This window comes from Denticeps clupeoides, chromosome 17, assembly GCF_900700375.1.
Source record: "Denticeps clupeoides chromosome 17, fDenClu1.1, whole genome shotgun sequence".
Classification (NCBI taxonomy): Eukaryota; Metazoa; Chordata; class Actinopteri; order Clupeiformes; family Denticipitidae; genus Denticeps; species Denticeps clupeoides.
This window is the reverse complement of record NC_041723.1, coordinates 8,474,401-8,487,234: the sequence shown is the minus strand read 5'-3', so window position 1 is coordinate 8,487,234 and position 12,834 is coordinate 8,474,401. Positions and strand designations below refer to the sequence as shown.

The 12,834-nt window shown below is 39.8% G+C and overlaps 4 protein-coding genes across 11 annotated transcripts in view; 1 reads left to right on the top strand and 3 right to left on the bottom strand.

Annotated features, from left to right (window-relative positions):
• Positions 1 to 12,834, top strand: part of LOC114767480 (cytosolic 5'-nucleotidase 1A) — a 29,571-nt gene that overhangs the window by 5,934 nt on the left and 10,803 nt on the right. The window lies entirely within an intron of this gene.
• Positions 402 to 3,564, bottom strand: tnni2a.2 (troponin I type 2a (skeletal, fast), tandem duplicate 2). Of its 3 annotated transcripts, XM_028959338.1 has the most exons (8): positions 3,412 to 3,564; positions 2,087 to 2,261; positions 1,866 to 1,893; positions 1,724 to 1,763; positions 1,503 to 1,631; positions 1,271 to 1,360; positions 998 to 1,174; positions 402 to 690 (listed from the first exon to the last, which is right to left on the bottom strand). In XM_028959338.1, exons 2-8 carry the CDS (start codon positions 2,217 to 2,219, stop codon positions 595 to 597), a joined length of 693 nt encoding a protein of 230 aa, XP_028815171.1. In that variant the 5' UTR covers positions 2,220 to 2,261; positions 3,412 to 3,564; the 3' UTR covers positions 402 to 594. The 3 variants fall into 3 exon arrangements, with proteins under 3 accessions (XP_028815171.1, XP_028815172.1, XP_028815173.1); XM_028959339.1 differs by lacking the exon at positions 2,087 to 2,261 and having other exon boundaries at positions 3,412 to 3,539; XM_028959340.1 differs by lacking the exon at positions 3,412 to 3,564 and having other exon boundaries at positions 2,133 to 2,264.
• LOC114767484 (troponin I, fast skeletal muscle-like) lies at positions 4,277 to 7,119 on the bottom strand. 3 transcript variants are annotated; one of them, XM_028959345.1, is made up of 7 exons: positions 7,040 to 7,119; positions 5,844 to 5,876; positions 5,710 to 5,746; positions 5,427 to 5,555; positions 4,914 to 5,003; positions 4,647 to 4,823; positions 4,277 to 4,570 (listed from the first exon to the last, which is right to left on the bottom strand). In XM_028959345.1, the coding sequence occupies exons 2-7, from the start codon at positions 5,849 to 5,851 to the stop codon at positions 4,472 to 4,474; spliced, it is 540 nt and encodes a 179-aa protein (XP_028815178.1). In that variant the 5' UTR covers positions 5,852 to 5,876; positions 7,040 to 7,119; the 3' UTR covers positions 4,277 to 4,471. The 3 variants fall into 3 exon arrangements, with proteins under 3 accessions (XP_028815178.1, XP_028815180.1, XP_028815181.1); XM_028959347.1 differs by having other exon boundaries at positions 5,844 to 6,042; positions 7,040 to 7,114; XM_028959348.1 differs by having other exon boundaries at positions 5,844 to 5,936; positions 7,040 to 7,107.
• On the bottom strand, positions 8,348 to 12,591 carry LOC114767479 (uncharacterized). 4 transcript variants are annotated; one of them, XM_028959330.1, is made up of 4 exons: positions 12,554 to 12,591; positions 11,607 to 11,704; positions 10,473 to 10,657; positions 8,348 to 10,274 (listed from the first exon to the last, which is right to left on the bottom strand). In XM_028959330.1, exons 1-4 carry the CDS (start codon positions 12,574 to 12,576, stop codon positions 9,411 to 9,413), a joined length of 1,170 nt encoding a protein of 389 aa, XP_028815163.1. In that variant the 5' UTR covers positions 12,577 to 12,591; the 3' UTR covers positions 8,348 to 9,410. The 4 variants fall into 4 exon arrangements, with proteins under 4 accessions (XP_028815163.1, XP_028815165.1, XP_028815161.1 ...); XM_028959332.1 differs by lacking the exon at positions 12,554 to 12,591 and adding an exon at positions 12,224 to 12,319; XM_028959328.1 differs by lacking the exon at positions 12,554 to 12,591 and adding an exon at positions 12,008 to 12,253.

The following is a 12,834-nucleotide window of genomic DNA, read 5'->3' as shown; positions in this document are numbered from 1 at the left end:
TCTTGTTTTATTGCTTATTTATTTAGTAGCATTTACTCTGCCAGTGTTGATTGCAAATACAAATGCAGTTGATTACTGATTTACAGCCCTTTTGAAAACTGAAAGTGTACTAAATGATGTGCCTAAGGGAAACCTTGTTTATACTGATAATGCACACTGGATGAGTGATGAAGAATTGTAAAATCATAAAATTTAATGTCATAATTTCCTACATGAAATTATGAACTTTATTTGGGAAATTGGGACCAAGTGAAAGTGTAAGAGTAAAATTAAACACGTTAATAAAATTAACGTGTACACGCACATTTAATGTTTATAAAATTTGGATAATGTTCAGAATAATAAACTGATGAGGGAATCCAAAAGAAAATCAGACCCATAATAAACAGTGGAATGCTTGGTTGTTACGTAAAAGTATTTTATTATAGAAAATAATGCACCACACTGATACAATTTGACCACAGAAATATGTTATGAAATAAGACAAATTAGACCACCATTTTAGTGCAAATTTATAATCAGCGGACAGAAAACAAGAAGATTAACTATGTTAGCATCTTAATTTTGCTTGTTCAAGATGCCCATGTAATCACTTCAGGCATCAGATTCAAACATCTTCTTCCTGCCACCCATACCAGTCTTGTCTTCAATGTTCTTACGCCAGTCACCAACATCACGCAATTCCTTGTCCTGTAATGCCAGTGGCAAAAACATGTCAGTCCATTATGAAGTCACCCAAAGAATTCAAATCCATGATTGCTGCCCTTAAATAGTATGCTAGCTTTTGATATGGTTGACCATAAGCTTCTACGTCCAGGCAATCATGAAAAATTGAAGGACCCCATGGCTCCCTTCTTGGACCATTGCTTTTAAACATATGATTCAGTTTGTAGGTATAATACTCTGTCATTCAAACTTGATTCTTATTGGTCTATTCACTTGTCGCTTTACTGCATGGACTACATTAAATCATAAAGTTTTTAATCAAATTTCCAACCTCTTCTTTGACCTCCTTCTTCACTTGCTTCAAGTTAGCTCTAAGATCCAGGGTGACTTTATGCTTTGAGCCCAGCAGGGCCTGCAGCATAGCATCAGCAGACATGCGCACTTTCTTTAGCGGCGGCTTCTTGAATTTTCCTTTCAAGTCAATTATTTTTATATTAAGGTCTTTAACCTAAGGCATAAAAAATATGTTAATAATGTGGAGACAAAAAACTGACATTAAATTGACATCTATTAAATAGATATTTTGTGTAGACATGGGGCATACCTCATTGATGACCATGTTGGCTTTGTGTTCCAAATTATATCTCTCTTCATCAATCATATCAATTTTATCATGTAGCTCTTTGCACAGGTTCTAATGACAAGAATTAAATGATGGTTTTGTGAAAGATAGTCTGCAATAACACACATATATGTTTTGACAGTCTCTACAGTCAACAAATCATGCAATGAACAGTATTTGATAGACTTTATGATTTCTTAAGGCCAAATATTACCTGTAATTCCTCCTTTGAGTGGGGCAAGCTAAGGGCTGGGCAGTTCTCCTCCATGTAGTTCTTCCTCTCCTCTACCTTAAGAACTGCCTCAGCTTCTATTAGGTCTTTAGCAACCTGAAGCATCATACTCTGGAACAAAAGATTGATGTTAAAGAAAAAAACAATCTGTAAACTTTACACAATAACATTAGTGTAGCAAATCTGTATGGAATGTTTATTACCTTCAGGCTATGCTTTCGACTCATGGACATTCTTTTGGTCCTGTTTGTGGAGGAAATAGTATTTATTTAACTTGTCGGTTTTAGTTAAGCCAGATAGAGTCATGATATGATGATGCAATTTGGAATCACACAAATCACTTACTCAGACATTTTCCTCTGTGTATTCTTTTCTGTAAATGAAGAAATGATCAGGCTATAGATATCATTTTTTACAGATTTTACTATACTATTATGTGATAAATTACATTCAAATAAGTGATATAATATTAATCTCTCTTCTCATATAACTATACCATTTATAACTACATTTTAACAATTGCTTTATATAGTTTGTCTTACAATGAGTTACAAAGTTTTTTTTACTTTGAGAAAGAAACGTATCTGTTGCAAAGCTTTTGTAATCATATACTTTGGTGGGATATGCAAGCCTTGGACTCTCCTTAAGTGCCCCGATGATGTGGCCTGTCTCTGAGGGATCACTGCAACATGACTCCATGGCCAGATCAACACCAAGGCTAGTTTGGGCTTCTAGAACATCCTTTGAATGGCAAAGATATTGCAGCATATCACTTAAATAACCACTGCTCTCTTCTTTTCAACTGTCTGCAGCCCTCTTTATAAACGTCAAGCTCATTAGCCATTTCATTCTTATGTGTGCTTCTTTAATGAAACAGACTTACAAAACCAATTGTAATGCCTCTGATATAATTGAGTCATAACCGAGATTGGGAACCAAGTAAATTAGAATTTTTGTCCAAAACACTGGCAACATCCTGGTGTAATTTATTTTTTAACATATTAAAAAGCTCACTACTCTTGAAATATGTAACTCTATTTGCCTAACATACCGGAATGAGGGAGCAGATATATTTAGTGCAACACTTGTGTTCTATAATGTCAGCTGCTAAGATTAAAGTCTCTGTTTGCCAGACCCACATAGTATACAATTTTTCAGTATTATTCTACACCACATGCAAATTAGAGTCCTTTTTTGCAAAAGGAATTGTTAAGGGAAAGTAAAAAGCATGCATGTTTACAAGAATAGAACTCAAGTTATTTACAGCATGGGTAAATACGTAAGGTGGTGGTGAAAGGAAGAATAACTCGGGAGGATCGCTTTCAAATTTACTACACATAGTGGTGTTTAATTTTGATGCGTCATTTCACCAGCCCATATATCATCCACCCATTCATTCAAGCCACAAGTTAGGTTTGTGTTAACCCAAATCAGCAAGCAGCACTACAGCACTAACGTGCTGTGGTGCCATGCAACTTTCCTTTCTAAAACCACTGATAACAAATCTTACTTAATATTTTGCTGTGATATTAAAATGCTCACATGAAAATGTGCTAATATATATTTTCATATATAAAAAGTATACATACACCATATTGTCTGTGTGTGTATATATTTATACACCATAGACAGGCATTTGAATTTTAAAGCACACCACATCCACAAAAGATTTAAACCAATAAAACATATATTACATCAATTTAAACAGTTAATGATATGTTATATGTGATATAATTAGTAGTTGAAATTAAATACATGCCTGCAGGTATTGTTACCATTAATATGGTCTGTGTCAGAACAAAAGGGCAGAGAACAATGCTATCCAGAATCTTATGGACAATAAATACTACTGATTCCAAAACGTGAAATCTTTATAGGTAATGACTCCTACCTTAATGAAGAATAGAGCAGATCAGGTAAAATGTGGTTCCACTGAATGGCAACAGAAAGTTTAAGTGTTAAGAAGGTATATATTGCATTCTATGATCAGTGAGCAAATCCTGACTTTCTGTTTATGGAAATGGATTACTCTTCAAACCAATAGGCTGACAAGGTCATGAAATACAGTCCTGTCCCTCCTTGCTCCTTCATTATAAATAACCCTGTCCCCCAAGATTGTTATTCTTATTTTGTTATCTTCCATTATGCAGTTGCCATGTGCTGGGAAGAGCCTACAGTTGTCACCAGCAAGAAAGACAACTCTCTATGTCTTTTAAAATGTAACATAAGCAGCTCGCAATATAACACATTTATCAGAGAATTAAGAGCCTTACTATAACCAGACCAGCTGCCACCAGCATGGGTCCATGGGATTAACAATGTGTCCCTGAAAGACATTTGTAATGACATCAGTAATGATGTCTAGGAACATTTGTCATTGGAATTCGGTAAATATAGTACTTACCTGTCTGTTGGACTTCTTGAGTTCCTGTTGTTTAACTTCCAAACACCAAATTATTTTAGACCTATTTTAGACCATTTTTAAAAATTCTCTCACTCTACATCACTCTAACAAGAGAGAATCGACACTTGAATATTTATGATTTTGTACAGATTGCTGGACGCAGACCAAACGGGTGTTTCAGACGATCACACCTTTTAATTCCATTACATGCTGTAAACGATTTCAATCATTAAATTAAATATTTCGATGACTCAGATATAAAAAAGTACCTACAGCTATATTTAGGGAACAAAGTTAATACAGATTATGGGTTTTCAAGGGTAGGTTGGAAGGAAAGAAATAAGTCAATATGATTATTTAAAATCATTTATTTAGACAGTAATGATCTTCCAAACAGCAATATCCAAACAGCAAGTGATCAAAGTGTCACTTACATGTCTGTTGTTATAATGTGATACCAAAGAATACAGCTACCTCAGATCTCCTACAAATACGAAAATGTTCCTGTATGCCAGAGCAACCATTCGAAGAAATGAGTCCAAAACACTTATGACTCGCCACCCTCAAACATCTTCTTTCTGCCGTCCATGCCGGCCTTGTCCTCAATGTTCTTACGCCAGTCTCCAACGTCACGCAACTCCTTATCCTGGAAGAAAATCAAATCACAGTATGATAAAAACCCGCTGTTCGTAATAGATGTGTGAACCAACCAAACCACCCACCTCCTCTTTGACCTCCTTCTTCACTTGTTTCAGGTTCGCTCTGAGATCCAGGGTCACTTTGTGCTTGGAGCCCAGCAGGGCCTGAAGCATAGCATCAGCAGACATGCGCACTTTCCTCAGAGCTGGTTTCTTGAACTTGCCCTTAAGGTCAATCACCTTAATGTTCATGTCCTCAATCTGAAGAGCAAATGCCACCATGGTTTGGTGCTCAGTTTCAAATAAGAATATTTCAAGCATTCTGTAAAATGACAAACAACTGTAACCTACATCTTTGGCACCTTTGCTAACTTTGACCTCCAGGTCATATCTGTCCTCGTCTATGGCATCAATTTTGTGATGGAGCTCTCTGCAAAGTTCCTGTTAAAACAAGTTTACAACAGAACAGAACAAATTAATGACATTAAAATGAAACACATGTAGTTTTCAGTAGGATCTCAAATGAGTGTCACAAAATAATGAAACACTTATTGATTGGGATGTTGATTTTTATCATATATATTTTAGGCACTGATGTAATTCATACACTTTTACATTTTGGTAGTTGGCCGTCCATACTTATGTATACATTTGAACATTCAGAATCAGGCTTCTAGAAGCCTTATCGGCTGAGAAGTGTGTGATAAAAAAATGCAACCTGTATATCTGAAAATCTATTTTTGAACAGAAGAAAAATATGACACTTTCCAGTGGAATTTGTAATGAAAGTATATGGTGTAATGGTTTATTATGGCATATGGATATACATCATGCAAAAGACAGACAGCCTATTCCTCTGGATACCTGTAAAGCCTGTACACCGGATGGCAGAGAGAGAGGAGGACAGCTCTCTGCCATGTACCTCTTTCTCTCTTCCTCCTTCTCTTTGGATTCAGTTTCCAGCAAGCCTTTGGCAATGGAGAGCATCAAGCTCTGTGAAATATTAACATTACTTTTTCAGATACTAATTCCTTATCCAGCTGCTTTATGAGCAAGTGAAGATCACTGTCAATAAATTTAAGTTACGCATATTACATATAATAAATAAGTTAATTTATCTTAATTTATCAGAAGGGTGCAGAATTACCTTTAAATGGTGCTTACGACTTGATGACATCTTTTTGCTGAGACGGGAGAAACATTCAATTCACAGATACCAACTTAACATGTATTTTTTATGGAATCTGAATGGCATGAATAGCCTAATCCAAAACAACTTACTCTGACATCTTGGCGGGTAGCTGTTTTCACACTCTGAACAAAAAGTCAAGGTCAGTATGAAGACACAGCCAGCCCACAACTTTTACATCTCTTCTTACATGAGACAGAAGAAGATGGTTTATTTGTCTATTCATTTGCTAGGACAGCAGTACGAATGTGCAGCAGCCAATATCCCTGTAGGCCAGCCATAATTTCAGGTCTGCAGAGGAAAATGTAAACATGGTAACTAGATTTCTATATTTGGGGGAGCCTATGGGGTCCAGCTGCTCCGCTGGAGTAGCTCTTTTGTGGTAAGCCTGTCTCTGGACGATTATGAAAAGTCACGGCGCCCACAGCCTTTTGAAATCCACTCTGGAGCTGTGGGAGGTATTACTGCATGCTTCTTAATCAGGCCATTCAGTGTAATGCTTCTGTTGCGCTAATCTTCCCACCAAGCCCTCTCCAGGAACATCATCCTTTATTGCATATTTTGGCACAAACACTTAATCTAGATCTCGAATCTTACATATTGTCAAACAGGATTGCGCAACAACTGACAGTCAACAACTTGAGTTAAGATGGAAACCTGACCTTTTTGAAGATTTGACCATTGACCACCTGACCATTGAGAAGATTTTAGAAAGTAAAAAATGTTTTAGTGGTGACTAAACTTTGTCATGGTATTACCTGCACTACCGTTAAAATCCTGCATTTACCACCTTTATTCCTACAACAATTTTGTCTGAATAGTCTCTGCAAACTCTTCCTTTGCACTTTTTCGCACAGGTTCGAACACTGTGAAGTTCTATTTACATCAATTGATGCGCTAGAGCATCATTTATATTCAAAAGCCACTGTTGACAACTAGAGGAAAACTGGGTTTATCACATTGCAGAAAGCATCCAACACGCATTTACAAGTTTCAAAAATGTCTCATCATTCTTTTGCCCTGAGATTCGCAACATAATAAATTCCAACGTAGAATCAAATTCAGCACATGAAATAATACTGGGAGACGCTCAACCAAGCCTCCAAAAGATTATGCACTTAAGCTTCCAAAAACCCGAGACTTCAATAGTTAAATATCCACATCATGAAGCACCTGCCATTGAAACACTCATACCATCTGAAGCTGCTAAACACTTAATCACTTTGAAGTTATGTTGCTAATCCTATTGGCCAAAAAAGACTTTGAGGTAGAAAATCATAGCTCTCACCTATGAGAAAGGTTAGGGATGAAGTGGTGGATCAGGAAGATGAAGGTGAACATTCACTAACCACAGCCGGCCAGAAAATGTGAAGGTATATATTGGATTTCCCAAAGGCTAAGGGAATCCCTTTTTTCTCTTTATGGTATCATATTCATCTAAAAGACCAATGGGCTAGCTAGAACCTGAAATATTATATTTAACATCCAACTCCTCCCCACAGTCATCAATATAAATAACCCTTCCTTCAGGAGCACGATGCTCATTATCTTACTCCTTCAGACAACACCCCCTTATTTAGGAGAAGGTGGTGCCCAATCCACATTTTGAATGTGGTGAGGTCTGGCTGCCGCTCTAGGACTCAACAGGCAATTGGGGAAGATGGGAAAGTGCTGGAGTCCAGTGACTGTGTGTTTTGGGGGGAGGGGAGCCTGCTGGTTTATGGGGAGATAAGGAGGGGACCTGTGGGTAAAGAGATGAAAAGGTATGATATGGCAATGGCTCTGCATCAGGGATTAGGCAAGGGGGATGGAAGGACCATGATGCTTTCAGGCTAAGTATGAAAAGCCTATAAAGGAGGTAAAGGTAAATTTGGGAAGAAAACAGTGGTCAAGATGTAATTTAGGGACACTAGCCCAGAGCGATCCAACAAAACCAGAGCTGAGACTGGGGAATACAGGAATAAATATCTTCATTTCCTGATGAACATACAGCATCTTCCAGACATGGAAGGTTCTTGGTCCCAAAAGATGAAAAACCCAAACTTTTTTTTGCTAGTGGATGTTCATGAACAGAGATGTGACCCACAGAGAGGAAAGACCAAAGTGTGGTCAGAATTCAAAGGTGCTGACAGACATAGTCCAACAGCAGACATTATAAGGGGAGGGGAGGAGAGGAACATATAGAGGTATTTATATGTACCGGACGCAGCAATGACCGTTTTACAATATTTTATCTAACAATCTAAATTTAATCATCTATTTGAGCATTCTATTTGAGCAGTAGTGAATACAGAAATATTATTGTTGAAGGAAATAAGAAATGATAAAGTTTATAAACCTCAGTGATGTAACTGGCCAAACTCCTTGATAAAAAGCAGCTATAGTAACCATTATTTTGCTTTTAAAATACATAGGACCAATGAGATCACATGTTAGAGAACAGAGTAGACCTCTACGATCCAGCCTAAAGACCCTAAAGGTTATAATGTGACCATTATTGTTTAAAGAGAAGTTAATGAGAGCGAGAGAGAGAGAGAGAGAGAGAGAGACACCACACACTGATACAGATGCAACTTAATTACACACTGGCAAGAAGCACTGAACGGAATGCTTTTAATGGCATAGCTCTTTGTGACGAGTGGAAAAATGAAAGCTGATAGCATAAATTCACTTGCACTTTCCAGCACGACAAAATACTGCCACTGGATGGACTACTGCAAAGCAGAAGGTGTGAAGAAAAGAAAGAAAAAAAAACAAACAAAAAGTTTACAATGACAATTAATTCTTATAAAATTAGTGTTACGTTATTTGCCACAAGGTACCGCACACAACATGTTGACCGCATCAATAAGTTACATTTCAGTATTTAAAAGCAAAAATTTTAATGCATAAAAAACAAATGCATTCAAAGTGAGTGTGTGTGGTTCCACTGTCACAAAATAATAATTTCAAAGAAAAGGCACCAAAACTCTGGATATGTTCCAAACTCACCACACGACCACAACGTGTAATGTCACCGCAGACCAGCATGGGCAATGCCACTTATATTGAGGAGTCAGTGTGCAACAAAAGAAAAATGGCAGAGAACACTGGAAACAAAATCAATCACGATGATTATTACAGTAATAAAAATTCAGGTGCTAGAGTCACCACTGCACAGCTAGTAACATGTGTAACCTGTGCATTTTTTTTTTTTAAGTAGTGCAATATTTTCTGTACTTTACACAAGAACCCTGCCTCACAATTCAGTCTTCCCTGTGAACAGGCCTAACAGTGGCCTCCTTAAAATTGGCCCACGAGCCGGTTACGCAAGAGCTGAAGCGCAAAACGTAAAATTAAATCACATTTCCATATGACCAAAGGCAAAACAAAAAAAAATTACCCGGGATAAGCCACTTTAAGACTAACTTCCTCACAGAGGACAAACAACTGTTCAGACAGTATAGTTCAGTCTCTCGTTCCAGTTAAGCAGTTTTTTTTAATAGAGAAATAAAACTCAAGCACTGATTCAGCAGGATATCACAAGGATCGGAGTGCTTATAATAACATTCAGCTATCTATCATCACAAAAAGCTGCCTTTCATCATTTAAAAATTAAAACAAGACTATTTAAATAAAAAATAAAAAACCCAACTAGACTAAATTATGGATCAGGATGGTCAGGTCCAGGCCACTTTGCGCGAGATGGCTTGTTTGAAACACTCCGGCTCCACGTTGCCCCCAGGCCTCAGGGCCCTCTCCAGGCTAACCAGGACGTTCTGGTGACACTCCCTGATGTTCAGCGGGTGCTTGGCCCTCAGGAGCTCGTAGGCCGCGATCAGCCGCATGTTCTGCCGCACCATGAGGTACTGGATGATGCAGGTGGGGGCGAGCGAGAAGCCGTCGCGGCAGTGGACCAGCACGCGCTTCCTCTTCTCCGTGGAGGCGTCGATGCACTCGTTGATGTCCTCGAAGCAGCGGGGCTTGAGCAGCGGGCCCTCGGGCCACGCGTCCGGCAGGCTGCTGATGTCCACCTTCAGGCGCGACCAGCTGTGCTTGGCGCCGCGGGAGCAGGTGCAGGGGATGAGGCTGAGGATGGTCTCGCCGGGCAGGCTGCTCATGTCGATGATGCTGTCGATGTTGTTGCGGCAGAGCGTGCGGCCGCTGTAGGCCGCGTTCAGGTTGCCCACGTAGATGTAGTCGGTCACCTTCGAGATCACCGGTTCCGAGTACTGGAAGTGCTCGGGCCCGCTCTGCTTGGGCTCAGGCGTGTCGGGCCCCCTGAAGCTGGCGGACCTCCGGGTGCACTTGCGGAGTTTCTTGGAGCCGGAGCGTGACGGCGGGTTGGAGTCGGACTCGGAGCTGCTGTTCCATGGAGGGGAGAAGAGTGAGAAGCGGCTGGAGGACTTGCTCTTCGTCAGCATCTCCACCGGGCTGGACAGGCCCGAGCTGGAGGTAGTGGTCGAGCCGGAGGCACAGAAGAGCGAGGCTCTCTCCAAAGAACCCGTGCTGCTGGCTGCTCCTGCATTATGGGCCTGCTCCATCTGCACATAAAGAACGATCATTAATGAATTAACTAAGACTTTGCTAATATGACTTTGCTAATATGATGACAACATAAAAATTTACCTAAACTAAACTTTAAAAAAAATACCAAAAACTAAAAAAATTGAGCAAAAGAAAAGATAATGATAATTGAATGATTAAAATGGAGGAAACTACATCCCGCCTCAACTCTGCACCTGAGCTTTGAGGTTGTTCTTCCACTCCTGGGTCTCCAGGGCTTTGAAGCGGCCATTGCTGTCAGAGGAGATGGACAGACAAAGGGGCCGGTGGGCTCTGGGGGGCAGCTGAGGGGTGAGAACCGTAGGGTCTGGCCGGTGCTCCGGCTGCTCGTTTCGACTCATCATCAGATTTGGACAAGAGCCTGTTTTATCCAAAAAAATCAAAAAAGTTGTTGTCCATCAAAAGACCCAAAGACAAACATAGCCCGATTGCCCTTTTTTATGAATGTTTACCAACATCTGCTTATTGCACACATCATAACTGCACGTCAGAATTTGCATGATGCAACTGCGTCTTCAAATACAGATTAAGCTCTTTAAAAGCCTGGAGAAACGGCAAAATGATGGTGTGCCAAATCAAAGAAAACTGGTTCCACAAATTTCATGCTCAATAAAGAAAGGCCTCATGCTGCAGAGAAAAGGATCCTTAAGGGTCCGATTTGAACAGATTCAAGGCTTCAACAGAATTCTGGTTTCTCATAACTAAGTGGAGAGATGTATTAATGCTTTTTCAATTCGATAATTTTACAGTTGTAGATGTCTTCTGCCATTATGTTTCGCACGAAAAACTATTATCCAAAAAAAAAACAATAATATTGGTGCTTACAAATCAAACACTCATATCAACAAGTCACTATTAAATAAACCAAAAATGACAAAGCTAGAAATAATTATGTAGCTCAACCCTCATTTGCTGATGCAGTAGGTACTCAGATAGTCTGAAAGATGCCATTTTACCTTACCTCAGTACAACTGATTCTTAGTCTACTAAGGTACTTGCAAAATGGTATTCTAACAATTACGCTTTAAAAAAAACTGTCAGACTTGCATTAGTGAACACAGCATCATCCCACTGAACTCTAGATTAATTGTTTATTATGTCGGGCAGATATTTCATTCATTAACAGCTCCATTTGCAGCAAACATAATGATTTATACCATTAACAATGTCTAGACAGGATTTTTTTAAATAGATGAAACAATTCTTTTCTAGCAAAATAACCCTAAACTTCTGAATGGTGATGAGTGTTTCCACAGACTTTTAAGTGCAGTCCAATATCACACAAGGGCAATGGATTAAAACAAAATTACCTGTCTTCCCATTCTTTTTGGAACAGATTTTCTTATTCAGAAGTTTAAGCGCTATAAATTCTTTGGTCCATTTTTCAATTGTTTCCATTTTCTGCTTCCTGTTGAGAGACACGACAGAACCGATTAAGTTTTGCATGCACACTCAGATGCTGGTATTCCACACACGACATGCTCTGGAAAAGCGGGGCAAACTCGAACTGACACTCTGCGACTGTTTGGTCCACAGTAAGAGCTGCATGTTGATGCAACCAGACATGACTTCGCGTTACATAACATCATAACGTATGGCTGGCTACGCGTCTCACAAAATGCTGCCGGTGATGTAACGCCTCATCAATCCAATTAAACTGCTAATTATTTGTGCGCTGCGAACCGCGAGCCAGTAAAAGCGCGATTTGTACCATGCATATGTAGCGGTTGCTGCTGGAACGCGGGTGCAGTGCCCCGTTCGGACCATTTGCGCATCGATAAACATGCAAGCAATCGCGGAGCCCGCGCTAAAACGGCAGAGTAAAAGCACCGCAACCAGAGCAGCTGCGGCGCGGCGCCATCGCACCGAAGCACAACTGAACACTGCGAAACGAAAGGCATTTGTTTTTTTTTTTGGAAACACAAACCCCTCGCCATTCACTCCCTCTTTGCAGCACTCAGCTGAATGGAGCTCGGTGCGCACGCTGCATCATAGCAGCGACGCACGGGGAATGCTGGGAAATGTAGTTTTTCTGTAGGCTGCGTTCACAGGCAGGTTAATAAAAGCAACATTTCAGGTCAACGCAATGATAAATTCTCATTTTATCTGTGCATTTAAGCAACTCCAAACTAAACGAACTAACCAACTAACGCTACTTCAAACGTTAATTATAGAAAAGTAGCTGACGTGTAATTAATGAAAAACAATTGGACGCATAAACCTATAAATGCAGTGCAATGGGGATAAATTGACGTACTTGCCGGACTGCTGAGACTGCATTTCTGCTGCTGCTGTGTGCTGACAGGGACTGCACGTCCACCGCCGGCTGTGAGTCGCTTTGCTCTCGTAATAACGCGCTTTAATTGGAGCGCTTTTGTGCGCTCCAGGTATCCTGGAAACCACGGCCATTGTTTAATTAGCAGGCGCCCTAATGAGGCCATATGCGCGTCAGAGGGGGAGATGCTCCTCGTGTGAAAGACGTTTTCATCAATTGAAATCTTGAAAGGTGCTACTTTTAATATATGATTATGTTGTCTA